This window comes from Zosterops lateralis (genome assembly GCF_965231275.1).
Source record: "Zosterops lateralis genome assembly, chromosome: 10".
Lineage (NCBI taxonomy): Eukaryota > Metazoa > Chordata > Aves > Passeriformes > Zosteropidae > Zosterops > Zosterops lateralis.
This window is the reverse complement of record NC_139770.1, coordinates 22,381,957-22,408,755: the sequence shown is the minus strand read 5'-3', so window position 1 is coordinate 22,408,755 and position 26,799 is coordinate 22,381,957. Positions and strand designations below refer to the sequence as shown.

General features: G+C 42.4%; 2 protein-coding genes across 3 annotated transcripts in view; both read left to right on the top strand.

Moving 5' to 3' along the window:
- The first annotated feature begins 1,533 nt into the window (after window positions 1–1,533).
- POLR2D (RNA polymerase II subunit D) lies at window positions 1,534–6,143 on the top strand. The gene is made up of 4 exons (XM_083868794.1): window positions 1,534–1,623; window positions 3,171–3,351; window positions 4,354–4,449; window positions 5,526–6,143. The coding sequence occupies exons 1-4, from the start codon at window positions 1,551–1,553 to the stop codon at window positions 5,602–5,604; spliced, it is 429 nt and encodes a 142-aa protein (XP_083724920.1). The 5' UTR covers window positions 1,534–1,550; the 3' UTR covers window positions 5,605–6,143.
- Window positions 6,144–8,045: 1,902 nt separating this feature from the next.
- The window catches only part of WDR33 (WD repeat domain 33), a 64,843-nt gene continuing 46,089 nt past the window's right edge, over window positions 8,046–26,799 (top strand). For both annotated transcript variants that reach the window (XM_083868989.1, XM_083868988.1), the window contains exons 1-5: window positions 8,046–8,126; window positions 23,465–23,682; window positions 25,404–25,472; window positions 25,915–26,019; window positions 26,649–26,744. In XM_083868989.1, coding sequence (XP_083725115.1) covers window positions 23,479–23,682; window positions 25,404–25,472; window positions 25,915–26,019; window positions 26,649–26,744 — 474 coding nt within the window. In that variant the 5' untranslated portion in view covers window positions 8,046–8,126; window positions 23,465–23,478. The remainder of the gene's footprint in view (window positions 8,127–23,464; window positions 23,683–25,403; window positions 25,473–25,914; window positions 26,020–26,648; window positions 26,745–26,799) is intronic.

Sequence of the window (26,799 nt, the reverse complement as noted above, 5' to 3'; positions counted from 1 at the left end):
ATTTGATGTCCTCATATTCTTCAAATTTATTTTTCATTCATCCCTTTTCCCAGCATACAGGAAACCATTCACCTAGGCACAGATACAAGTCTATGAGGAGTGGTTTCATCATAAATCCTTCAACAGTCTATTTTTGTCTTTCTTTAAGGGCACTGGATGACATAGTAAGGGCTGATAAGATGATTACTTTAAGAGTCTTAGGCTGGTTATGCACTTACATGTGAGCTCTCTAGGGAAAATGCTCCGTAAGTTATTTTGCTGGCAGTGTTGGGAGAAATATCCTCATTTTCAGCCTGCCTATGACTTTTAGGGGTCTGTAGATTGCTTCTAGATAGCCTGAAAATTAACCTTCCTTATTAAGTGTGTTATTTATGATGTCAATACTCCCTCCTTACAGTCTGAGGCCTATTAATCACAGTGAGATAGACGGAAATTCTGGCACAGTCACAGTTTTCCCAAGGCTGGGGTTTGCTGTCCGGCTGGAGGATGTTCTGGTAGTGAAATGGAGCTGGTTGTGGCTGCCTGATCCGCTGGAGTGAATGAAGATGCATCCGGTGCCTCGGTGCCCTCAGGTGCCCCTGGGCAGTGCAGCGCAGGGGCGGGTTTGAGCTCTTTGGTTATTTCCTAAAGGACAGAGCAGCACAAGAGTTTGCTCGTGCAAAGGATGAGTGCTGTTCCCACACTCCTGCTCTCGGGCCCCGGTTCGTGCCTTGTAAGACTTTGGGCTCATGATCACAGAATCAATTAAGTTGGAAAAGACCCGGATCCGAGATCATCGAGTCCAACCTTTGAGTGGGAACCACCCTGTCACCCAGACCATGGCACTGAGTGCCACCTCAACCTTTCCTTAAACCCTCCAGGGATGGTGACTCCACACCTCTCTGGGCAGCCCACTCCAACCTCTAATCACCCCTTCTGTGAAGAAATTGTTCGTGATATTCAACCTAAGCCTCCCTGGCGCATCTCAATATACCGTGTCCTCTCGTGGGCCTGCGGGGAGGCCGACCCCAGCTGGCTCCTGTTAGAGACTAGCACAGCCTTGTTCTGTCACAGCTATTTGCCCTCTGTTCATACGTACGGCGTCCAGCATCCCACCGCTTTCCCTCTCTAAAAGGAGTTAATTACTAAGCAAGCTTAAACACACCTCTGAGGGCTGTTGTGTTGGGAGAGCACTCCGCCCTCCTACCCCCGCTGTTTCTCCTGGTGCCCCGCAGCGGCAACCGAGATCTGCTCAGCTCAGCAGCGCCCAGGGCAGAGCCGGCCCCGCCTTCAGAGAGAGGGAGGAACAGCCGCGCTTCACTACCCTAGCCCGGGACAGAGCCCTCAGCGCTCACAGGGGCCAGAGCCCTCAGCTCTTACGAGGAGCAGAACCCTTAACCCTCACTCAGGAAGAGCCGTTCCCGCCCTTCACGGGAGGCAGAGCCCTCAGTGCTCACGGGGGGCAGAGCCTCCAGCCTTTACGGGGCCCAGAGCCGTCCCCGCCCCTCCCCGGGCAGAGCCGCCCCCGCCCCGCGAGGCCGGGCCGCCCTTTCCGCCGCGGCTTTCCGGTGATGGCGGCGGGCGGCAGCGACCCGCGCACGGCCGATGTGGAGGAGGACGCCTCGCAGCTCGTCTTCCCCAAAGGTGCGAGCGGGGCCGGGGCCGGGGCCGGGTGGTGGTTGAGGCCGGCAGCGGCCGCCCGTGAGGGTCCGAGCCTGGTCGAGCTCGGGGCGCTGCTGAACGCCCCGGCCCCTCCAGCAGCTACTAAGCCCCAAGTGTTAAAAATCAGAATAATTAATTATTTGTATAAATTTAAGGATCTCGTGATTGCTAGGATATGGCGGTTCTTAGGTGGGCCGCTACGTGTGCGTACGGTATTGAAAAAAATAAATAAATCAGCTTATAGTTATATATAGTTATATATTATATATAGTTATATATATATAATCTGACAAGTTATAGCTTGATATAAGCTTTTTCAGTGATGTTTTTGACACAGGAGTTCTTCCCTGTGAGGGTGGTGAGGCCCTGGCACAGGTTGCCCAGAGAAGCTGTGGCTGCCCCTGGATCCCTGGGATGTCCAAGGCCAGGCTGGACGGGGCTTGGAGCAACCTGGGACATTGGAAGGTGTCCCTGCCCATGGCAGGGGTGGGACTGGATGGACTTTAAGGTCCTTTCCAGCCTAAGCCGTTCTGGAAATCTGTGAATACTGCTGCAGTTAGGAAACCAGCTGTCCAGGTCCAGAGTTGGTAACTATGAACATTTACTGTCTGCATTGTTGGTTGGTTTGTTTGTTTTCAGAAAATTATTCAGTATAAATTCTCAGCCACCCTGAAAAAAAAAAAAAAAAGAGAGGGGAGAATGGACACATTGCTGCATTATTGAGTTATGAGCAATAGGGAAGTTCTGAAATACTATTTTTCCTATTTTTTAATGCTAAAATCTCATGTTTAGCCCAAGCTGATTTACTGCTGAATGCAAAATAAGAGTTGCCAGCCCCTTTTAGCAGTCCTTGTATCTGCTTGTATAAAAGTTCTGTCAGGCACTCTGGGATTCAGCCTCTGACCCTGGTGCTTTGAGCAGCTCATACTGCTGATGTTGAGAGATATTCTTGTTACTGGAATACATATACTGGTTATGGTGATGAGGAATGAATTCAAAGTTGGCTAAAAGGGGGAGAATTTTTAAGATTGGTTGGTTTAATTTTTTCCTGATAATTTCAGTAGATCCATTAACTTTTCAAGTGAATTAAGCCTTTTTTAAAACATTCAACAGCATTCATATTTACTTCAAGAGCTCAGAGACTTCTGAAGACTGTGGCATCACTTCTGAATTTTGTGGAGTTTTAGAGTTCCAAACATTTTTTTCTCTATCAAGTCACGCGTTACTTCTGCCAAAATTGGTTGAAGGAAACATAATGATATGAAAAAAATCTGAATTTTAAGGCTGCAAGTGTAAAATATATGGTCAAAAAGACAAACGCCGTGGACTGTCATTCCAAGTGTCATTTTTATCAGCATTTTCAGTATGAAATGCTGCCCAGTCTTTGTTGAAAGGGCTCGCACAACTGCCATGAGAGACATTTTCACTTCTTTATTACCCAGAGTTAAATTACACACAGAACTTGTGCGATTCCCCTTCCCAACCACATTCCACCTTTCCTCACGGCGGGTTCCCTGTTTTTCCCGCAGAGTTCGAGACGGCAGAGACGCTGCTGAACTCGGAGGTGCACATGCTGCTGGAGCACCGCAAGCAGCAGAACGAGAGCGCCGAGGACGAGCAGGAGCTCTCGGAGGTCTTCATGAAAACCCTCAACTACACGGCGCGGTTCAGCCGCTTCAAGAACAGGGAGACCATCGCCAGCGTGCGCAGGTGACCGGGGGGGCTGGGCCGGGGCAAACCCCAGGTGTGGTGGGTGGAAAGCAAAACCTGTGAGAGGCTACAAGTCAGAAATACAATTGAATAGAAAGAAGGTAAAATAAAGTAAAAAGCAATAGTACAGAAGAGCCCTGACAGAGTCAGAATACAGCCTGACACCCTGTTAGTTAGGGTGGTGGAAGCAGTCCAGATGAGGTGCTCTTCCTGAAGCAGTGATCCTGTAGAAAGGTCTGGGAGCTCTGCTCCTCTGGGAATCCAATGGGTAAGAGCTGCTTGTCCTGTCCCAAATCCCAGATTATATCCAGGTGGGAATGCTTGGCTCCTCCCCCTGGGTGGAGCATGTCACAATGGGATGAGGAGTCATGAAGTGGCTCCTTGATGGCCCATTAAACAGAGATAACTCCTGGAGGGAGTTACCTGTGAGTCCTGGGCAAGGCATTGATGGGCCATGAGCAGAAGAGCCCAAAGGAGGGGCCTGGGAAAACACTGCCCCACCTGGTTCCAACAGCTCATGAAGATGGTGAGAGAATAAACACTTTGTGCACGTCCTACACTGAAACCCAGGATACCGTGTTAGAGAATTAGCATCCCTAATATTGGTCCTGCTTTATGAAACTACATTTTAGTGGTGTTTCATGGTTTGTTCTTTAATTCTGAGCCTTTTGTCTTCCTAAGGAGGCCAGAAGTTCTTGATGGAAGGTTATACTTTGTCCAGGTCGAACCTTCTTGAACTGCTTTGTTTTCAGTATTTCACTGACAGCTGATGGCATTAAATGGGAGGATTTTCTAGACTTTGCAGAATAATTCAGGGGAAGTGGAGTTAGCCGATAGGATTTTATTTTTTCCTCTATGCGTTTATATAATGAGTGTTTTCTCTTGAAAAAAAAATTACTTCAGTGCCAAAAGCACTGTGCAAAAAGATAAACATTTGCTTCAGTTTAAGCTCCTTTATATTTCTGTCTTGTAATTTCATCAAATTGTTGTCTTCCCTTACAGTTTACTGCTCCAGAAGAAGCTCCATAAGTTTGAATTGGCATGCTTGGCTAATTTGTGTCCTGAGACAGCTGAGGAAGCAAAAGCTCTGATTCCTAGGTAAGACTTACCTATATATTACAAAGATTCCTGTAGACTTCCCTGTGACCTCAAGCCAACCATGCCCTGGAACCCTCTCTTCAATCCAACTCCCTTGCTGGAAGAACATTTGGTCTTGGTCTTTCTTCTCCACCCACTGATCTGACAGCAATACACTTTAAACATGTCCCTAATGCACTTCTGAGAGCTTTTACTGGATCAGGTGTAAACCTCCTAAATTGGGGTTCTTAGCTGGCTGTGTTTGTGTTCTTGGAGTTTTTTTTCCATTGGAGCAAATGAACTGTTTTGTGGATAATGTGAGGGGAAGCAGGAGCTTCTTCATGTCTTCATTGGTTCCCTCATGGCCTGAGATAGAGGAGGGGATGAAACATTCATCTGAATTACAGTTTCTTCATTATTTGTCATTATATAAAAGAAAAGGCTTTGGGATGACCTAATTGTGTGCTCCCAGTACCTGGAAAGAGACTTTTTACAACAGCAGTGACAGGATGAGGGAATGGCTTCAAACTGAGAGTAGATTTACATTAGATACTTGGGAGAAATTCTTCCTTGTGAGGGAGATGGGGCCCTGGCACAGGGTGCCTAGAGAAGCTGTGGCTGCCCCATCCCTGGGAGTGTTCCAGGCCAGGCTGGATGGGGCTCTGAGCAACCTGGGATAGTGCAAGGTGTCTCTATCCATGGGAGAGGGTTGGAATGAGATGATCTTCAAGGTCCCTTCCAAACCAAACCATTCCATGATTTTAAGATTTCATAACAAGAATGGGCTGGCTTATGAGCGTGCAGCTCCGTGGGCTTCATTTAGAGGTCTGCTTACACCTGCATTGCCTTTTTTGAAAACACATTTTGCAGTTACTCAGCAGAAGGTTTTGGGAAGAATGGAGTTTTGTCATGCAGAAAAGCAGCACTGCATAGGGAGTAGAGCACTTTTGTACAGTGATGCTACAGGTTTTCCTGGGGTTACACAGGTGGGTGATGCTGTGTTGAGGCTGACAGGAGAGGGTTATGACTGAAATGAATCAAGGGGGAGAGACTCTTTGTGAAACCTTTAATGTCTCCTCACTGCTCTTCCCTTGCAGCCTGGAGGGCCGGTTTGAAGATGAGGAGTTACAGCAGATCCTCGATGACATTCAGACTAAACGCAGCTTCCAGTATTAAGGTTAACCCTCAGCCCCTTTCTCTGAGCAGAAAACCCTGAGGACTTGGGCTATTTCTCAGCCCTCTGGGTCAGTCCAGCTCCGGGCTGAGCGAAGGTAGTTGTGGATGCAGGGCGCTCCAGTGCTGTGTTGCCTCAGGAGCATTCAGACTGGAGATCAGCATTGTCCTTTTGCTTAGTTCCATGTGCATGTTGGCAAGGACCCCCTGTATTGTGAGAGCAAAGAGCCTGAAATGCCTTTTCCCAGTGGCTCAAGTATTTGTTTCTTCCCCAATCCCTCTCTCTGGTTTGTAAATTTTCAACATTTTTGGTTTTTAGCAGAAATACAGATGTGATTTCGTGTTTTTTTTAGGAACTTCTAAAGGATGCAGAAACTTGTTCTTGGTTCTCAGAAGGTTCAGTGGTGGGCAACATCAATTTCTGTGGGGTTTTTTGGGGTTTTTTTTGTTGGTTTTACTGTTTGATCAGGACAGTGAATTTTTACAGCTTCAATATTTTTCTATTATTGTTTAGTGTAAATTAAAAGATATTTTTAATTAAAGTTGTGTGTTTTATGAACATATAATGACTTTGTTAATAAGGACCTCTTAAATAAATAGATCCTGGAGATCTGGGGACTCCAAGAGTGTAATAACTCAAGTACAGTTTAGGACAGATCAGAGGTGTTACTGTGATCACAGTGAGAAAACATTGGGGCAGCATCTCCCTCTCCGCTCCCCTGATCTGCGCCAAGTGACTGCAGACACCCAATCTGTATCCTGCCACAGGAAGAAAGAGGTGAAGAAACCAAATAATTCTGATGTTAACACAGCCAAGTATCCACTTCTGGAGGGATGGACTCCTTAACTGGGTTGTTAACTGCCCTAATTCTGAGACTAAACCAAACCATGAATAATGTGACACAGTGGAGGGCTGGCTCCTGGTGCAGCCTGTGGGAATCCCAGTGTTACCAGAGCTCAGCTGCTGGAAGACTCACAAAATCTTAGCTTTTAGTTGAAAGGAATGTTCTTTTGTTTAGGATAAACTTCTTAAACCAGCCCTTTCAAGTCTTGTAATTTTACCTCCACGCCAGAAAAAAGGAAAATTTTGTAGGAAAGAATGTTTGAACAAAGAGGCAGACAGATGTATTAAGACACTATTTGTGATGATAAGCAATAGTCTCACTCATCTTGCAAAAGGGAGAGTAATAAAGTATTATTTCAGGTCTTACATTTCTTACTAGAAATGTAACACATTGCTGCTGTAGTGGTGTGTGCCTGGGCTCACCTCCCCTGGAGCACATTGCCTCAAATAGATTTGTGTATGAGCTGGGGTGGCAGGGGCTCCTGCAAGCCTATAAACCACTCATGCATCTGGAACCGACCACAGGAACTTTAACAGGGTCAGAATAATTATAACTAAAGCAGAAAAACCAAGGTGGCCAATCTTTATTTTATAAAGCTTACTGTCCCCTTTTGATACAGCTTATGCTTCCCAGTAGCTGGTCCTGTTGAACCGGGTTTGTTCTGTAAAATGTTTCTGTTCAAGCAGCTTTAAGACATTTCCATCTAAACACATATTCTAAGGTCTTAATCACAACTAACTCAGGGGAAAAAAGCCATTTGCACCTCTTTATCTACACTCCTGCATTACTCCTTGATGACGCCTTTATAAGCACCCCTAGGACTACCAAGGAGGAGCGTAGCACACTGAACGATCTGTAAATGATCTCAGGAGTTTCCACTATCCTGCACAAATAGATTTTTAGGAACCTTGAGATAGGTTTTGCTTGTGTTTTTAAACATCCTGTAACGGGGACAGAGAACAAAATCACAGACTCAATTAGGGTTGAAAAGACCTCTGGCATCGAGTTCAACCTTTGAGCGAACACCATGTGAGCCAGACCACGGCACTGTCACCTCCAATCTCTCCCTGAACGCCTCCAGAGACGGCGACTCCACCACCTCCCTGGGCAGCCAGAGGTACTTCTGGGAGCCACCCGAGGCGGGCTGTGTTTTAGTGCCTGGGCGTGAGAGAATACGGAGCAGCGCATAACCCGGCTGTGCTCTGGCGGCGGGCAGTGCCCCTTTTGGCAAACTGGAGCCGGCCGGGGGTGTCCGGGGGCGGGTCCCGGCCCGGCTGCCCTGAGGGACCCTCGGCTCGCTCAGCCCCCACCACAGGCGGGACGGCCCCCGGCCGGGCCCTGTGCGCATGCCCACAGCTCTGCGCGCCCCCGCCCTGCGATTGGTGCGCCGGCGGGGCGGGCTCACGGAAGCGGCGCGCGCCCCGCCCCGCCGCACACAGCGCACGCGCGTTGCCGCCCGCGGCCCTTCAGGCGCGGCGCCCCCGCCCGCGCGCCCTGGCGTAGTGCGCGTGCGCGGCGGCGTGGGGCGCGTGCGCTGCGGGCGGGGGAGGCGGAGGGAAGATGGCGGGCGGCCGCGGGGCGTGAGGCGGCGGCGGCAGAGTTTGCCGGGGCTGGGAGGACGAGGCGGGCGGCGACGTGTCGGTGGGGCGCGGAGTGCCGGTACGAGAGGCTGACTGGGCGGTGAGTGCGGCGAGGTGCTGGGCGGGGCGGGGGAGCAGCCAGGGAAGCGCGGCCGCCTCCGCCATCTTTAGGCCGCGGCCCTGGAGTGGCGCGGCCGGGGCAGGGCGGGGGCCGCCGGCGGGAACGGGAGATCCCCGGGGCCGGGCGCCCTGAGGAGCGGTGAGAGCCGAGCTAGGGCCGGCACCGCGGCCGGGCTCCGCGGTGGGGCGTGCTCGAAGGCCGGGCCTGGAAGCGGAGAGCAGGGCCCCTGTCCTCTGCTGCACAGGTGTCTGTTGGTGCTTCGCCCGAGTCCCTCAGTCTTGCCTTTTTCTACTTCTTTTTATTCTGTTATTTTTAAAATATTATTCTTTTCTCTGCCTTGACTCCGAGTGGAGATCGAGTTGTGGCTGGTTTGGCGATAGGGCTGGGAAGCTTTATCCATTACTGACCGTGCTAGCTACCTCGATTTTTTTTTACTTATGTAGCCCTTTACAAGGGTAATCCTTTGTGTATTAAGGAGAGGGGGGAAAAAAGCCACAGACGTAGTATTTTAGGTTAGTATTTAAACTTTTCAGATGCCAAGTGAGAGATTGTGTTTACTAGTAAAGAACTGTCTTAGTTCCCTAGGACTAATAAACATTGGTAAAGGGATGGGAAACCATTATTTTCGGTTTTCTTACGGACCCTGCGAGGGCCGTTGCCCCCGTTCTGTCCTGTATAACAGCACTGTAGTTAGAGCGTGTTCCCTGCCGTGCAGTAACACAGAGCCCGGCGCTGGTGCCGGCGGTGGAGGGGCCGCAGATCGTGTGGTGTCACATTCCACCGATCGAGGCTCATCAGCCCCTGCACGGGTAACAAACCTAAGGGACGTGTTCAGCTTGAAGAAATAGCTCAGCGGTTTTCCCTCGGAGAGAACTCACTAAACTCTCTGCCCTCTTAGAGGTGGGTGTTATTTCTCTGGTGCAAACTGTTATGAGCCTCTTCGCTGTGAGTAAATAGTTGTGTAGTCTCCAATAGAGTATTTTTTAATATTAGCAGTTGTTTGAGCACATCAGTCTGACAGAATTGTCATGGGTAAGTAGTTCTGTGCCCTGCAAATCTTAAACCTCATTATGTTCTTGCTTGCAGTTTGTGGGAACTGTTTGGGAATGTTTTCCATGTAGGCAGACTCATCCTTCTTCCAGCATATTTTTATTCTTTTATAATAAAATTATAACTCAATTCTCCGACTTTTTTTGCTTAACTTGGGCTCTGTCCTTCCTTTAAGAGAGGAAATATTGTGTGTCAAGGAGTTTATAGTGTACAAAAAGTATTGTGCAAAGTAGTTCAGGGTTCCCTGCTCCTCAGTTCTCTCCCAAGTAAACTGACATTCACTTCTCATGATTTGCTGCAATACTCTGCCATCATTTCACTCTAAGAATATACGGTTATTAAATGCCTTTCAGAAATCTGGTTGTTAACATTTGTTCAGTTGTGTTGTAGTAGTTCTAATGAGAAGATCTGAAAAGGTGGATACTAAAAGCAGATAAAAGTATTGAAAGGCTGGGGAGAGAAAAACCTTAGAGCTGCAGGGAATGTCAGGTGTGAGTAACTGCTCTTAGAGCTGCTGAAACCTTTTGGCTCAAATCTCAGTGACCACAAACAGTGTCAGGTGTTCCTGTTGCCCAAAGTGTTGGTTCTCCGTTGGACCCTCAGAGCAGTAAATACTGGACTGCTGGAATCTAAAATTTCTCATTAGTTTTGTATTTGTGATATCAGCACAGGAAGTAAAAGCCAAATAATCCTAAACTGAGCTTGAGCTAGAGGTACTGGGAATGGAATGCCTTCAGCTGCAGCAGAGAGCCCTCCCTGGGGAGGGGGTGAGAAATCTCCTGTGCTGTTCCATCCCCAGCAGAGGAGTCTCCTGACTCACCTGGAGCCAGTCATGGGGGAGACGGGAGGCAGAGCTGCCATATGGAAGGGATACAGTTTAAATTTGTGCTGGGGGGATGATTCCATACAAAATACTTCATTTTGTGCATCTGCTGGCCAGGTATCTAGGGAATTTCAGGAGTTGGTTCAGTAACACTGGAAATGAAAATTATTTTGGCCTTGCTCAGATAGAGGTTATGATTTAGAAAATTACTTGTAAAAACAAGCCAGAAGGTTTCTGCAGTGTGTTTGTGAATTTTACAGAGTTTGTTCTTTATTTGCCATGTTTACATTCCTGATCCTGGATTGCTGTGCTATTGGAAGTAAAAATACAGATATGTGGGCCTGGTTGGTGTAGTTAATACAGAAACTGAACATTGTTGGAGCCTGGCGATGGGGAGGAGATGTGCTAAGGGTCTTTCTAAAATGAAAACCTTAAGATAACCTTGATTTTTGCTTCTTATCATAGAAAATATCTGAAGGCAAGAGCAGAGAAGTAGAGTTCTTGATAGCTAACTGGTTTTGATTTGTGTTCTGCTAGTAATTTTACTTCACTTTGGAGCATTCACGGTCCCCTATTTTCCAAATGGTCCTAAACTTCCCAGCAACCTGTTCTTGCTCAGTAGTATTTAAAAAAAGCTACTCAGCATTTCATAATGTCCCTTCTGGTTCAACCTGCTCTCCACACTCAGGCTGGATGTTCCAGTCGTGCTGTTGTGAAACCTGGAATGGGGATTGGAGTGTGCCTTTGGCAGGGAACAGCAGGCTGGTTCCCCTGCTGTGGGGATGGTATTTCTGCTGACCCCTTTGCTGTCGAGGCAGTGTTTGCAGAGATTCCAGCTCCTGCTTAGGGCTCTGCAGGGAAACTGGAACTGCTCCTGCTCTACCTCTGCACCAAAGCTGGGCTTCTGTTCTCAGCACTTCCACTAATTGTGGCTTAGAAAAATCACATTTTCTCACACCAGGAGAAGGAAAGACTCCCTACATATTACATCCCTGGTATTGAATGTCACTGTTGTGTAACCCTGATGCAGCTTGTGTTGTTCCAAACAATTACATATCCGTGTTCTTACACATATACATAGAATATTAAAAGATAGAATATTAAAAAGTATGAACAATCTTTCACACCCTTTAGACACAAATGAAAACTTTTCTTCCTCTCATATATTGCATCAAGTAACCCTGGTACGTTGTTTTTCTATCAGTAAAAGAGTTAGAACTTTATCTTCAACTTCATTTTTCCTTTAAATAGGATTTTTTTCTATACACTGTTGTTAAATCTGAACACTTCCAATTTTCTGTTCACTTTGTTAGTTCATTTTGATGCGAAGAACAAGAATGTGCCATATGAGCTCTTAGGTGCTGTTTAATTGGTCTTCAGTATAATGAAGTATATTGGTTCAAAAAATTTTTTTTGAAAAAAAAAAAAACAAAAGCTTTTGAAGCTTTGGAAATATTATCAGCATAGGTGTAAATTTTGTTTAACCCAGAGTTTTAGATCCTTTTAAATAATTAAAATTATAGTCAATTATTGGCTGTTCAGAAGTTGGTGCAGTGGTGCAGGCAGCTGTACAGGGGGACCCTTTCTGTGAGCAGAAGTAAGATGTTTGTGTTTAGTTTGGATCACTTTTCTGTTCTGCCCTGGATGTCAAACGTGGGTTGCAGACCCAGTGGGGTGGGAGGGGGAGGTGGTGGCCCTTCCCTGTCTCTGCCCTGGCACTGACCCGGGCTGTGCTGGGGGAGGGTGAGTGTGCTGAGAGGCACCATGACTGTTCTGGTCTGACGCATCAGCTCTCTGAAAATACATCCCTGAAATCACGGCCATGTCTGCAGTACCAGCCTTTAATCCAGAGCAGATGGTCACAAAGTTTGGCATTTAGGTGACTCTTTAGTCTCTCACCTGTGACTTTACAGAAGTGCCATGAAGTTCAGCAGTCTGGTGGGATGGGCCAAAAGCAGTTTTGCCACTAGAACTATAGATTTGTTGGCACTGATCAGTTCTTTATTATAATGTTTTATATAATTCAGTATGAACACAGGGGTACATTAATTAATCCATCTTTCTGCAGTTTAGCCATTTGAGGATTCCTTTAAATCATTATCCCAAATCAAAAAGAAACATTATACAGAAGAAATTGTTAATGTGTCTTTTTTTGAAACAGGCCAGGGACTGGATAACAAGGAGTCTTTAGTAGTTCATGGGTTTGGTGTAGTTTTGTATTCACAGTGCAGCTTTGGCAGCATAGTGACTTGTATTTTATTTACTGTGATTACAAAACTACCTGCAGTTTTGGGTTTGACAGGAGCTGCACTTTGAGCTGGTTCAGCAGCCCCAGAGCTCCAGCTGATGGAAGTGCTGGATTTACAGCCTGAAGGCTGTGGACCTGTGCAGTAATCCGGCTGCCAACTGGGAACTTCCCCTTTTGATCCTCTGGTTTTCCTCCTGGGTCAGTGGAGTCATTCCCCGGGATTCTCAGTGGGAGCCCGACAGGCTGCTCTGAGTTGTGGCCAGTGTTAGCTCAGGTGGTCTGGTAACACTGGGCAGTTGTTTGGGGACACGTCCAGTGTGGTCATCAGGTGTTTATGTCGGCCTGAAGGAGGGTCAGGCTGGGCCCGCTTTGGTTTTGTCTCTGCAGTTTCAGTTTTGGTTTGGCTCATCTCAGCAGTTCAGGGCTGAGGTTCCCTCAGCAGCTGTTGCTGCACTTCAGTTGTTGGTCACAAGGAGCAGCAACCACTGCCCGTGTCCTCCTGCCCCCATCCCAGTACAAGTCACTACTCACCTTTGAAAATTTCTTCCTGTTGGGCCACGTTTGTAAAGCAAACCATTGCCCCTCTTTGCAGAGACTGTGAAATGCTACGATTCTACCACAAGAAAAACTGGGGATTGTGCAGAATTGCAGGGAGGAGGAGAGCAGACTAAATGAGTGTGTTCATTCTGCAGTGTTTGCACTGTTTCTCAATTAGTTTGAAGCTGCAGTCATACTAGAATCAGTCATCAGACCATATTTTGCAGTCTTTTTCTATGGATGGATACAAATATTTTGGTTTCCTTAGCAAATCTAAACCTAATAAATGAAGCAGCTATTTCTAGTAATATCTTTGTGGACTCCTGACTAATACAAGGCACAGCTGCCAAGCTTTCTGTGTAGTAAGACAAAAATACCAGCCTAGAACTGGGGATGGAAGTGCTGCTTTTGGCAGGAAAACTTGCTGATATTCTCAAGGCAGGAGATACGAAGTAGGAAAGAAATGCCAAGGGATTTTTGGAGAACTCCAGCTTTCAGAGCTGACGCTCTCTGGTGTCCTGCTGTTCTGCTGAAATGTCGTTCTCATGGGGAGCTTGATGACTCTTGTATTTGGGGAGAATCTGACACTGAGCCCTTTCTCCTTGAGAGGCTTTGTGTGAGCTTGGCTTTACTGAGAAATGGATTGACACAGAAGATGATCACATGCTTTTATTGAACTCTACTAAATGGCAAAAGCAAGGGCTGTTCACTAAGGAATTTAAACGTGGTTTTTAGCAGTGTGTGTGTATATATATGTGTGTGTGTATATGCATGACTGAATATAGGCATTTGCATGGCTCATAATCCACAAGCAAAGGCCAGAAAACATTCCTGGAAAAATCTAGCTCTGTGATTCCAGTTAAAATAAAGGGCATTTCTAATTTATTTTCAGTTGTATGAGACGTGTGTGCATCACACATCAATTTAGAAAGTGTTCTAGTAATTAAAGTTTCTGACAGAAGAAATATCTAGGTTGGTAATGTTTGAAAATAGGTGAAAAATTCTGACAAAACTTAGCACTGCTCAAGTGATGTCTGTAATTTTATACACTGGAAGCACGAAACTACAATAAACAGTACTGTTTATTTGTTCCTATTGTAAGTTTGTTCCTCATGGGATTGAACAGTTTCTGGCCTAACCACAACCACACAGGGGTTATGCATTAATCTTCCACACCAAACTCTGGCAGAAGAATAATTTGCATATGTGCTAGACTTTCAAATCTTAACTGAAGCAGATAGTGAGAAGCTACAGTTCTGAAAATCTTCACAGAAATAATCTGCAGTCAGAACTTTATTTGGTCAAAAATAGTTTTAGAAATGCCGTTTTCTTTGACTGTTTCCTTAATTCCATGAAGTAAAGGTTTTCTTAGTTCTGTTGATGTTTGCGGCTTCTCTTCTGTGCAAAAGCAAATGTTGCAAGACTTCTAGATATGTTCGGTTATCATTTAACAGATAAGGGATGTGAAAAGTAAATCTCTATAGCATGTTACAACTCTTACTAATTCCCAAGTTTTACCAGAAAGGCTTTGATGTCTTGTCATCATTGAATTTGCATCTCTTAGGGTCTCAGATAATTATGTTTAGTATATTAAAATGTATGTTTCTGTTCCATAGTGTGAATGAGGAAAATGAAACTGTTGCTAGATTATATGAACATTTTTTTTCTTTATCAGAATTTCAGAAGGTTGTTCCTGACACAATTTGCTGTTTCCCTACTTAAGTTTTGCTGCCATGGTCCTTCTAGTCCTTTTCCCTTCCACTGATAATAAAATCCTCTGAAGAATTTTTATTGGAGAATTTCATGTCCCTCTTTCTCCTCCTCTCTTGTTTGTCCCTGTCCATCCCAATATGTACTTAACAGTAATACTTGAGTCAGGAGGGGCTTGAGGAATGGGCCACCAGGAGATCAGCAAGGAGACCTGCAGAGTTCTCCGTGGGTTTGCAGGAGCTGCAGAATCCCTGCCTGCTCAGCAGGCTCACGGGGGAGACCCAAGGGAAGAGGAAACAGCAATTTTCTCCTCACAGATTGCAGTGAATGACACTGGGAGGAGCATCTCACACATTCAGCTACGACTCTTCTGTTCACTAACTTTTGATATTATAACCAGCTGAAGAGTGTCTTGATATTTAGGATTAGCAAGGATGACAGGCTTTTTTTTCTTTCTTTCTTTCTTTTAAACTACTTTCCATACGTCATTTCTTTAGTACTTGTCATTGCATGTTTGTGTGTTTCAAACATCAGTCCTAAAGTTTTGTTTCCTGCCAAAGTAGCAGCTCCAAGGTAAGGCAGCACCAGCAATCACTTCAGCAGGGAAACCAGGCTGTGAGTCTGCAGCTGGTTGAGATGAATTGCTGTTATCACAGGAACTCACAATAAAAGACAGTTTAGGTTATAATGCAGGTCTTGATAAATTCTGAGCAGCAACTGAAATAAAGGGGTATTTGGGTAGTTTAGAGGGAGGAAGAATGTTTTATTAAAAAAAAAATACTATGAATAAACTTTAAGATAAACCCAAGGTATTTATTCAATTTGTAACAGTAAAATCATGGCAGCAAACCAAATCCTGTCTCTCTTCTAGCTGAGGTGCAATCTGTCTGGTGTCCTCATGCTGCACCTGGTTGCTTCCATGAATTTTGAATTACAGCTCAAGAAACTTGAGCTCACAGAAGTTGCTTTTGTGAGGGTCAGAAAGCAGTGATTCCTGGCTGTTCCACTCAGGAAAACAGTTTTCCCTACTGTAGCCAGAGAGGTAAAGCAGGAGCTGTCTGAGTCCTGTGAACTGAAATATTTGAGGTTTTTTTATAATGTATGTGAGCCCATGATCTCCTGTAAATGTGTCTGCTTTGGAATGAGTCAAGGCTTCAGCTTGAGCATGAAATAAGGAACCTTTGTGATTTGATTCTGAGGTGTTTGTTGAGTACTAGAAATCCAGAGTTGGAAGGAAGTGTTTAGAGGAGGTGTTAAAGTGTAACTCAGATGCAGCTAATTGAAACTTGTCCCCAGGCTGTGACAGAGACTCCCATTCTGGCTGTTTGAGGGTGTTCTCCCTTGGGACTTTAGGCAGCTCCATTTGTCTCAAAGGAGTTCTTGAGCATTTTGTGTTTTTATGTGAAACTTAAAGGTGTAGGCCTATTTGTCAATTAAATATCAGCACTCCTGTTCCTGCAGGGAATAAACCCTTTAAATCCAGAACTGCATCAACATAATCCCCTTTTGCCTGATGTGTGTTCTGTCCTTTTAGACTCCAGACAGTGTGTCTGTGTTCAGGTTCTGCTGAAAATGCAAAGGTTTGAACTTTGTGGTGAAAATGGGCATTGTAAGAGTATAAAACTGAAGTTAAAGAGGAAAAAAAGTGCTTCTGCATTTTAGGTTTTTGATCATGCCAGTGTAGTAGATTTTGGACTGTGCATAAAACAAAAAGCTTTGGTGTATTTCCAAATAAAAAAAATCTATGAGCATTTTGGGCAGAGTAGTTTATTGTGGCTTAGACAATTATTTATTGAAGTATGTTTCTGGAATTTTAATGAGAACTGAGATTTTTATTTTATTTTTTACATTTGCTATGGGAACACAATGACTGGAATGGGGAAAGCTGCTGATTTTTTTTCCCTTGATTTGCATGGTCAGAATTTAAATCTCATTTCTAGGAAAGTTTGGTTCTCAAATAGAACACAATAGAGAATGGTTGCAGATGTGTTGGGAGCAGAGCAGGGGAGCCCAGGGAAATGTGCTCACTGCAGAGAATGGGGATGTTGCATAATAGCAGTGTTGTGTAACACAGGGCAGGATTTTTGCCTTTGTTTTGCTGTATTATGGACCTCCAGCACCTGTAGATAATTAAGGAGTCTCTCAAATTGTAAGAATGGTTTTGGTTTTAAGTTTAAACTTCCTGTGCTAACATCTGCATGCCTTGTAGGAAATCTTTTGAGATATGCATATAAAAATGCACAAAAATGCATGCTGCAGTGCCTTTATGTAATTCAAAAGTGGGAATAAGATTTTTAAATATTCAGAGGTCAAGAACCTTACACAGGTTTTTTTTACTGTTACAGGTCTGCCTTTGACTCAAAAGTTGGGCAACTTTGTATTTCATTATTGAATCTAGTTTTTTAACTGATTTTATAATCCTGCTTAATATACCAATTCTCTCTCATCATCAGTGGGAAAGATACCATTATATTGTAATGAAATAGCTTAATCTCTCTCAAATCTGTTCTGAAATAAAAATAATGCAACCTACATGTAATAAGAAAAAGTACTCAAAATTACTTGATTTTTTGATTTTTTTTTTGTCTCACAAAGATGTATAATTTTCAGACATTGAGTAATCTTGTTTTATGAATCTGATTAAATGCTTTTCCAATGCAGTAGGAAATGAAAACACAAAGCAATTTGGGGAATTGGTCAGATTAATCTGTTTTCACTACATCTGCAATTTGGCATAGTGGGCTGTTTTTGTGGTTTTTCTTTGATATTTTTGTCAGTGTCTTCTGAGTGGATTTACCTTATGTGCAGTGAAGGAAATGCAGGATTAATCTTTCCTTTAGAAAAATGATGGCATCTGAATGGAGCAGAAACCAAATCTCATCTGCTGTGGGAGATTAATTCATTGACAGACATGCAAATTTGTCTTGGCATATTTCAAGTGTATCTTCAGGAAAATGTGCTAGAAGCTTCCTGCTGCTAATGTTGGTTTTACAGTGGCTTTGGTAATGGGATTTTCTGATACTTTTGCAGGTTTTCAGCATTCCTGCAGCTCTCTTGCTCCATTCCTGTCGGTGAGTGAAGCAAGGGAGACGTAGAAACCCTGACTGAAAACAAATCTTTTGCTCAGGTTCATTTTCTGTTTAAAAGAGAAATTATTTTGGGTCTATCCCATTTAGTTTACAGTATTTGGAAGATGGTTTACTTAAATGGTTTGCAGAAATGAAAAATCCTTTTTTTTTTTTTTTTTCTGTGTAACCAACCCCCTGCCCAGAAATTTTATGATTTCAAGAACTTGTCTGTCACTGTTCTCAATCTTTAACCAGGATGGCTGGCTCTGGTTCTGTGTAATAGAGAAATGTGTGTGTGTGTGTGCATGTTTATTTCCTTTTTTTTAATTTTCTAAAACATGGTTGGTGAAGATGGCAAAAATTTGAACATTTATGCCTGGAATATATTTTTTCACGTAATTGTTTTGCACTGGGAAGAGGAAGGATTCCCAGGAAAAGAAGGAGGCTGGATGAGGAGACCAAGAAAGAGCTTTCCTGAGGAAGGGGAAGCCATGGAAGGATCCACTGCCAGTCTCCTGAGCAGAGGTGCACATTCTCCCAAAAGACAAAAGAAAGGCAGATCCTGTGGAATGGGGATGTCAAGTGTTGCTACTCTGTAAAAGAGGGAAAGGAATAACATTAAATTGTATTTGATATGATTGTTTTCCAGAACAAGTGTGTTTTTTCAGATGCACTTACAGATTTCTTAATACACAAATTTAAAAAATGCAGAGAGTTTTCTCAGAGATGACTATTGACAGTAGGACTTCTTAATTTTTAAAATTATTTAGTTATCTATAAATTGTAGATGTAAAAGTGCTTTGTTAATCAAAGAAAGATGTATTGAACAATAAACTCGGTGAGGTGCCTTTGCATTGTGATGTTCTTATCTTAATCTTAGGCTTCAGGAAGGTGAGACTGGTTCTTCCTCAGTCCTGTTTTTCACGTGTCCCAAACCATGCTTTGAACTCCTATGAGCTGTTGCAGTGTAAATAACTATTGTCAATTCTCCCTGTTTGTGTCACACTGTAAAAGTGCTTGTTTTAGAGTCTGTGTGTACTCTATAGTAGAACTAATACACATCTAAAGAAATATTACATAGATACTCAGGAAGTTTTTATCACTCATTTTCCTTCCCTGCTTTAGCCATTTCAGGCAATGTCATTGAAGCCTCAGCGTGTTGTGTTTGGTGAGCAGGCCAGGGTGTGCGGAGTATCTGCACCATAACCTTCCTTGCTACCATTTGGAAACACACTTTTCTTTTGACATATTCAGTTTATAACTCACTGTGTTCTGCCCAAGTTTCTTTACTTTCAATTAAAAATACCTGTTAAATAGGCAAGGATGTTGTAGTTACCTGCAAACTCCATTTCATTAATGATGAGCTTTATAGTTTGCATAAACCATATGAAATATATATCGAGATTATATATTAGTCAGGGGTTTTTTTTCTTGTAGCATTGAGCTACCTATAAGTAGTGATGTATTTAATATAAGCCATGACTCTTTTTCTCCAAGCTTTATCATTTTGGTGGTTTTAGTTTGGTTTGAGTAGCCTAATTTGTTTTATTTTGATTTAGTGAAGTTATTTGTGAAATGCTGTGGTTGCATGATTGAAGTCACAATCTGTCCATTTTCGAAACTTAGTGCAAGGGTCATTTTTGTATAAAATGAACAGCCTTATCCAAGTAAGATGATAAAGTAATAACACTATGACATTAAATGCCAGTATTGCCTTTGTAGCCTTATTTGGGTACGTTAATTCAGTGGTAACCATTTTCTGTTATTGACTAACACTGGATGTGAGTTTTTGCTCCTTTTAAAAGGCAAGGAAACTGCCCAAATCCATCTGCCTTTACTCCATGCTGCTCTGGGTGGGAGATTTTTGAGAGGTTTGGGGGTTTTTTTTATTTTTAATTCTGTTCTGCAGTAGCATCCCTCTGATTGCTTGATGGCATTAATAGACCTGGCACCCTTATGGCACCACTGGGGGGAATGAAAGGCTCTGTGGGCTCCTTATCCCCAAATACATTTGTGTCTCCAAATGTGTGAGGCTGTGAAAGGGGGGTTCATGGGGACAGGAAGTGGAAAACTGATAAGGATGTGTGGGAAAATGGAATACAAAAATAAACTTAGTTCACATTACGAGAAGGGTACAATGAACTAGAATAAAATGCAATTGGTAACATTACTGTCTAGAAACAGTAAAATGAGAGGTGACTTATGCCAGATGTTGGAAGCAAGTCTTGCTGTTGCTTCTAATTATGTGAATTAAGGAAAATGTGGTTTCCTCCATTGAAACTCCTGTTGATGGACTCTAAAATACAGAAAAAGTTTGGTACTTTGCTTAAAATAGGAAATGGGATTTACTACACTGGATTGCAGAGTGTCCTCTAATATTTGTTTGCATGTTTCTGCTCACACTGCCAATACTAAAGGAGCTTTAGCTAATAGACGTGCTGAATTCTGACATTGCCTTCATACCTTAAAGAGAGCTTGCTGAGGCTTTGGTTTGTCCCAACTAAAGACCCAGCTGGATACTGATAACCATTAAATGGGTGTATTTTTCTGACTCCAGTAGAGGTCTTTGGGAAAAAATGCTCTGGTTTCATGTGATAATTGTGTGCCAAAACCATTTCTGAAGCTGCTTTGTTTGGAAGCTTCACTTGGTGTGTATATGCACTAACATATGTGTATGAACATACTTTTTTAATGTACCTATTCATAGATTATATACTGGTGAAATGCACACATGACATGATGAGGATATTATGTGAATAAAACAATATTTGAAGCAGTTATTAGAAGAAAATGGTCCTAAGCAGCTGGATAAACAATACTTTTCTCAGAGTTTGTAAATGCAGGTAGAAGGCTTTTTATGGTAAGAGGCAATGATCTCAAAAATTGAAGAAATATAATTTAAATGCTTCATTTTTGTCATCCTGTGCCATTCTCCCCTGTCGTTTTGTTGTAGTTGTGGTGTCATTTATTGTCTTGTCAGAATCATGAGTGTGGAAGGATCTGTAGGCATGAAGAGGTGTAATTAACATTTGGTCCTACTTTTTCTGTGGATTGCACCTTAAGTGAAGGTTGTTTACACTGATTTAACCTAGACACTGGTTGGACTCACAACTGTTGCAGTCTCAATTAACCCATATCACATTCAATGCTGTATTTACCAACGATAGTAAATGCAGAAAATTCCTTCAGCAGATTATTTTCGTGGAACATGACAATAAAGTATTCACTTGCTGCTTTGCTGTGTTTCTCTGGAAAGGGTTTTTTGAGATGTAATGTTTTCTTCCAAATATAGCTGATCAGTTTTTTTCAGAAGCCCCAGCACAGATCTTTGTCTGCATTCTTGGTCTCAGTTCTTGACATTTATTTTTGCATTACCTATTAGAGAGTATAGATGAGTGGTTTTGGGAAAATATCTTCTATCCTCTGGTTAAGAGCACTGATTGGTATGAGGGAGTGTCAAACTTCATACTTGGGAAATAATAGGACTGGAAATTTCATCTGGGTTTCTGGGGCTCCTTGTGGTGTGTTGTTGGGTTTTGTGGGTTTTTTTGATTGTTTATATTGGGTTTTTTCCTCTGACTATCGACTAACTACATTTAGGAGAGTCAGTGCAGTTGTATGTTTAATGCCAGCGTATTCTGCTTCTTTGAAGAAGCCACTTTATCTTTTTCAATATAAAGCCCCAACAATAAAATACTGCCTTTGATATTTAACACTTGAAACCTTTACAACAGTCTGATATCTCCTGCCAAGTTTTAAGAGAATTCAAGATTGTCTTAGAGGAACTTGAAGTAATTCCTGTGTGAGAAAGTTTGGATAACTTGTTTCAGGCCACCTGAATTTTATGGTAGCTGTGTGTTCCAGTGGTTGTGGAGTGGGAGTGTTTGGAGACAATCAGACACATGTGGGGTCTGATTAGACCTCCTGGATGCCTGGAATGGGGCAAATGAGACTTCCAGCCACCAGATGAGGGTTTGATTTTTAAAAAGCTGTTCTCTGACTTCCCCTCCTTCATTCCAGTCACCGAGTTGATCCAGTAAGATGCTGCACCTGCCAAAGGTGTTAAATGTCCTTACCCCGTTTAAGGAAATGTGCTGGTTTAGTTTGAACTTGTCTTGAATGGGGAATGGTTGTGCTGGCTTTAGTGAGGAGGTGTTTGTGTAGCAGGAGAGGAGCTGGCTGCTGTAGGAGCTGGTTGTGTATCCTGCTGTCACACTGGTGAGCCTGCAGAGCAGAGTGTCAGTCCTGAGTGTGCGGGGCTGTTCCTGCTCTGCGCCAGCAACCTGCTCCTAGTGCTTAGAGAGAACCTCTTAAAAATAATCAAACTCTGCACTGCTTTCTAACAGTCTCTTATATCCAACATTTCTGTCTTAGGTTTCTTTTGCTACTTAAAAAAGGGAAATGTTTTTGAACTACTGCGATCAAAAAAAAGTGAGATAAAATTTTAAAACTTAAAGTTTAAAATTTTAAACTTTCAGATAAAATCTTAAAAGTGAAACGACTTCTCAGCTCTTTAAAATTGAGGATACAAGTATTTTGACTACTTAGAAAAGTACATTGATGAATTTAAAAGCAGATTATGTAATTTTAAAAAAAAGAAATTTGCTATTTCCTATTTTTTTATTACATGCACTTTGCTTCTGTGTAAACACTTAACCCTTTGTGCAAAGGAGAATTTCCAGGTGTTTTTGAATTCCTTCGATGACAGTGCTAGTTTCTTTTGGTTAAAATGTTTTCCAAAGTGAGTTTAGGATGTGGGGGAGAACATGTTCAAAATGAACTTTGAACTTTCATTGGTTAAGCATGTGTTAGTGCTTAGTCTGAAGTTAGTATATATTTTAAAGGCTTGTGTATGTTGTGGTTTTCAGCTCTGAAGGAGTTGCTATGATCTCACCATTTAAGGATTTCTTAGACTGAAAAATGAGGTTTTACACTCATTTCCCTCTGTCATAAAAATTCTGAATATTGAAATTTTCTCCCTGCTCTTCACGTTTTCTTAACGTTCTCAGTGAGTCTTAGTTATATTTACTAAACTTTAAGTGTGTAATTCATTTATTTTGCAGTCATGGAATTGAAAATGTACTTTCAGGTAGAATGTGATCTGTGGTCCATTTACAAGAAGTTGTGTGAAAGGAGTATAATTTTATTTTTACATCATAGAATAAGTTGTTGAGTCAACATTTGAAAACTTCTTCTCTTTTAATAGCTAAATTAATTTATCATTAATGTTATGTTTACTGGTTTTTATACTGAATCTGAAATATTATCTGTTGAAGGGTCTTGCCTTTTCTTGCACTGATTTATACTGTTTCACTGAGGACATTCTTTTCCTGTACATTTTTAGTTTAGGGATGGAAACGCAAACTTAATAGTGATGTATTTCAATGCAGAATTCCTCCTGATGGAGAACAAAAGCATTTCCTTGTCGCAATAGGACACAAAAATGCTTGACTCCAGTCAGGAGGCAGTAGAAATCAGAAAGTTTTATTTACAATTCATTCAGCCCTTTTATAACACTCTGTGCTAAAAGACACATTATTGGTCCATAGGGCTGACACCTCTCCCATTGGCTGAGTAACAGAAATAGCAAACAACACCTGTTGTTATGGGAAAGGAATATTGTTTATACAAGGGAAAAGAAAAACAGTTGAAAAGTTCCCCTTGAGAAGAGCTAGCTCTTATAAACCTAAAAAAATATTGAGCCCACATTTCCCTGTTTTGGTGTCAGTGAAAAAAGAAATATTCAGAGGAATCTGCAAGTGTTTTTTGCCTATAAATGGTAATTTGTGAAGCTGTTAGTGATCTGCTCCAGTTGAGTTGGGGAGGTGCAGGAGTGGGGTTTGTTCTCCACCGTGTGCTAAGGCGGTTTCCCTGTGCGCAGCCCCGGCCGCAGCCATGGCCACGGAGATCGGCTCCCCGCCGCGCTTCTTCCACATGCCGCGCTTCCAGCACCAGGCGCCGCGGCAGCTCTTCTACAAGCGGCCCGACTTCGCCCAGCAGCAGGCCATGCAGCAGCTCACCTTCGACGGCAAGCGCATGAGGAAGGCTGTCAACAGGAAAACCATCGACTACAACCCCTCTGTCATCAAGTATCTGGAGGTCGGTACATGAATCATCCGGTTTTATTTCAAAACCGGGTTTTTTCCCCCCTTCCTGATATTTGGGATTGTGCTTTTCAGTCTTCACAGAGCAGTCTGGAATACCGAGAGGTCTACTGCTGTGTTTTCAACCAAATTACAAATGCTTGGGAATTTGGTGTATTGTGGGTAAAAAGGGGAGGTGGGGCATTGGCAAGAAAACTGTGTGTGTTGTGTATTTTGTGTGAATACCCACCTTTGTGTTCTGACTTGAAATTCCAGGTTGGTGTGCAGTTGAATATCTTGTGTAATGTGTTCTCCCTTTTCATAAAAAACTAGTTATAAGTAATGTAGTCATTGTTATTTTTGTTTTGAAATGGAAATTTAACAAAATGGAAGATGAATCATTACCCCTTCCTTCCAAAATCAGGGCACTAAGTGTTTTCTCGTCATTTTACTAAATAGCTCTTCAGCTTGCAGTGTGGCCTCTGAAAATCATTTCTATACAGTCAAGAAATAGCGAAAAAATTAACATTTAAGTTTTATTGAATAAATGTTTCTGTGAAAATGCTTATTTTCATTCACCTGATGGCATGGCATTACCTAAGAAATATAATTTTCTCATCCAAAATTTACAAGTACTGGATGTCACTCTGTAAGACAGAATGAAATCTAGATATGGCATTGTTGCAGCTGCAAGAGAAACGTGGCAAAAACATGATGAAATTTTTCCATCTGCTGTGGCCAGTGCATGGTTATAGTTTGTAGGTGTTAACAGTGAGAAGGTTTTCTTAATACCTAATCCATTATCTTCTAAGATCTGTTTAAACATCAAACATCTCAAACACCTTCTTATGTTTTAGGAATGCCCCAGAAGAGATTCTATTTGTAGTGGACTATTCTAAAAAACAATTTTAGAAGTCCAGGACCTTTTTATTGTGGCAGGAATGAGCATCCTTAAAATTCTGTTTATTAAAACAGTAACAACATACAGAAAAAAAAAAAAATCAGATCTTGGTCTGCTGGCTTCAGTACTACTGATTTAATGGTTCTAGAAAAAAAAACCTAACCAAGAAAATCTGTAATTTGCTCTTGGCTTAAGAAGTTGTAGCAAACTGTAGTGGTGCATACTGGGAATGTTTTACCTAGAATTGTAACTTGTTTCCCATATGGCACAGATCCAAATTGGTGGAGTCTGTGGCACAAAGCCAACATAAGTAATTTAATTCTAAATTGATGAGAAGTATTTTTGAAAAGGTTTTGTTTGACAACTTACAAAATTAAGCTAATTGAAGGCATTGTTGTCCCTTGTCTCTAAGTTTCAGCCATTTGAAAGAGTTATCTTTGTGCTTGGGCTGCAGAAGGTCCTTTTGTAGCTCCTGCTGCTCTGTGGATTTCATGGGGAGTTCATCAGTGCAGCTGCTTGGGGTATCAGCCCTGAATATAAAGCTTTGACACTGGGCAGGAGAGTATCACAATAATGTTCCTTGTTATGTAGGAACTGCTGCTTTCCTGGAGTTGCTTCATTCTGATGAAATTAACACTTTAAACATTCCTGACTCCTTTTCTTACAGAGTGTAAATTCTACATATTCCTTTTCTTGAGTCCAAAGTCTTAACACAGTTCATTGCAAAATCCTTGGAGCACTTTAGAATATCCCATACAGGATCTCCATTTCTTATTTTCTGTTATTTAGCTATGAAGTACACTATTATGAACTAGGATTTGTTTTCTTCTTTCCAGAATAGAGTATGGCAGAGAGACCAGCGAGATATGCGAGCGATCCAGCCTGATGCAGGATATTATAATGATGTAAGTAAAATTTTCCTGGTCACTGATGAAGTTGTGCAAATAAAATTTGTCCAGAAAATAGGAAGGATTCTGCATGTCAGCTGAGGCTGTTTTTGTGTCTGCAAAAAGCCTTAAAGCTATGAAGGGTATCTTCACTCTCTTATTTTGTTCTGTTGGAATCCGTGTTCGTGGAGGGACCTTAAAGTTGGACAGGCTTTTAATTTCTGTGCATAAGAACTTTCATCATGCACTGAGGTGCAAAGCTGCTCTAGAAGATGCCGTTCCTGGATGTTTGAGTTCTTAAGTCATGCAGACTTTGAAACACTTCTAACAACTTACTTCTGGTAATATCCCTGCAAATGACAACCCTTGCTTTTCCAAAAATGAGTGTTTAGAATGTGTTCTTTCCTTGAAGTTTCTGATTTGAATGTCATTAGTAAATCTTTTCTTTCTTCTTTTACAGTTGGTCCCTCCTATAGGAATGCTGAACAACCCTATGAATGCTGTGACAACAAAATTTGTTAGAACATCTACTAATAAAGTAAAATGCCCAGTGTTTGTTGTCAGGGTGAGTACCGTGTTGGAATTACTTTGTTGTATTGTCTTAATTTAAATTAGACTGATTCTTCAAGGTGGCAGTTCAATCATCTTTGAAAAAAAATAGCATGTGCAATGCATGGACTAGTTCTGTGTCCAGTCTTTCTATGGAGAGCTTTAGGAAAATAAATGGTAAGGTGTGAGTAGACAAGAGGTCTTACTCTCAGAGTTCGGGGTGCAATTCCCGCCTTCCTTACTTCATTTCAGAGAGCTGACATGTCTTGACTCAAAAGAAAGAAAATTTGGTCTCTGTGCTGTTTGAGTCTCACGGCAGTTTTTACCCCTTTTCCATGATGTCACAAGTATTGTTTAGTATGGATGTTATGTGCTAGAAATGCACTGGTGCCAATAAGCTGTTTTTTCTCTACAACTAGAGTTGTTCATTGTTTTTACAGTGGGCTTTGTCCATTTCAGTTGTTAGAAAAGTCAAAAGTCCTTTGGCACAGTTCTGCATTTTTGCCTTCTCGCATCCTCTAGAAAGTCCTTTAGTATCTTCCATTTCCACAGAGTCCCTGAAGAAGCTCATGATTTATGTGGAGAATTGTAAAGAAATATTTGAATGTTATATTTGCACAGTTTAGTTAAATGTTTCTTTTGCAGTGGACTCCTGAGGGGAGACGCTTGGTCACTGGTGCATCTAGTGGGGAGTTCACTTTATGGAATGGACTGACTTTCAATTTTGAAACAATATTGCAGGTAAAGTAATCTATCAAGTTTTCTTTGTATTTCCTTGAGGTCTTGGAGCATGTTT

Excerpts from the sequence above, each read along its gene's own strand:
- POLR2D (XM_083868794.1), top strand. The coding sequence starts at position 1,551 with ATGGCGGCGGGCGGCAGCGACCCGCGCACGGCCGATGTGGAGGAGGAC. Across the intron at positions 1,624-3,170 it reads GCAGCTCGTCTTCCCCAAAG|AGTTCGAGACGGCAGAGACG; the intron begins GTGCGAGCGGGG and ends TTTTTCCCGCAG. Across the intron at positions 3,352-4,353 it reads ACCATCGCCAGCGTGCGCAG|TTTACTGCTCCAGAAGAAGC; the intron begins GTGACCGGGGGG and ends CTTCCCTTACAG.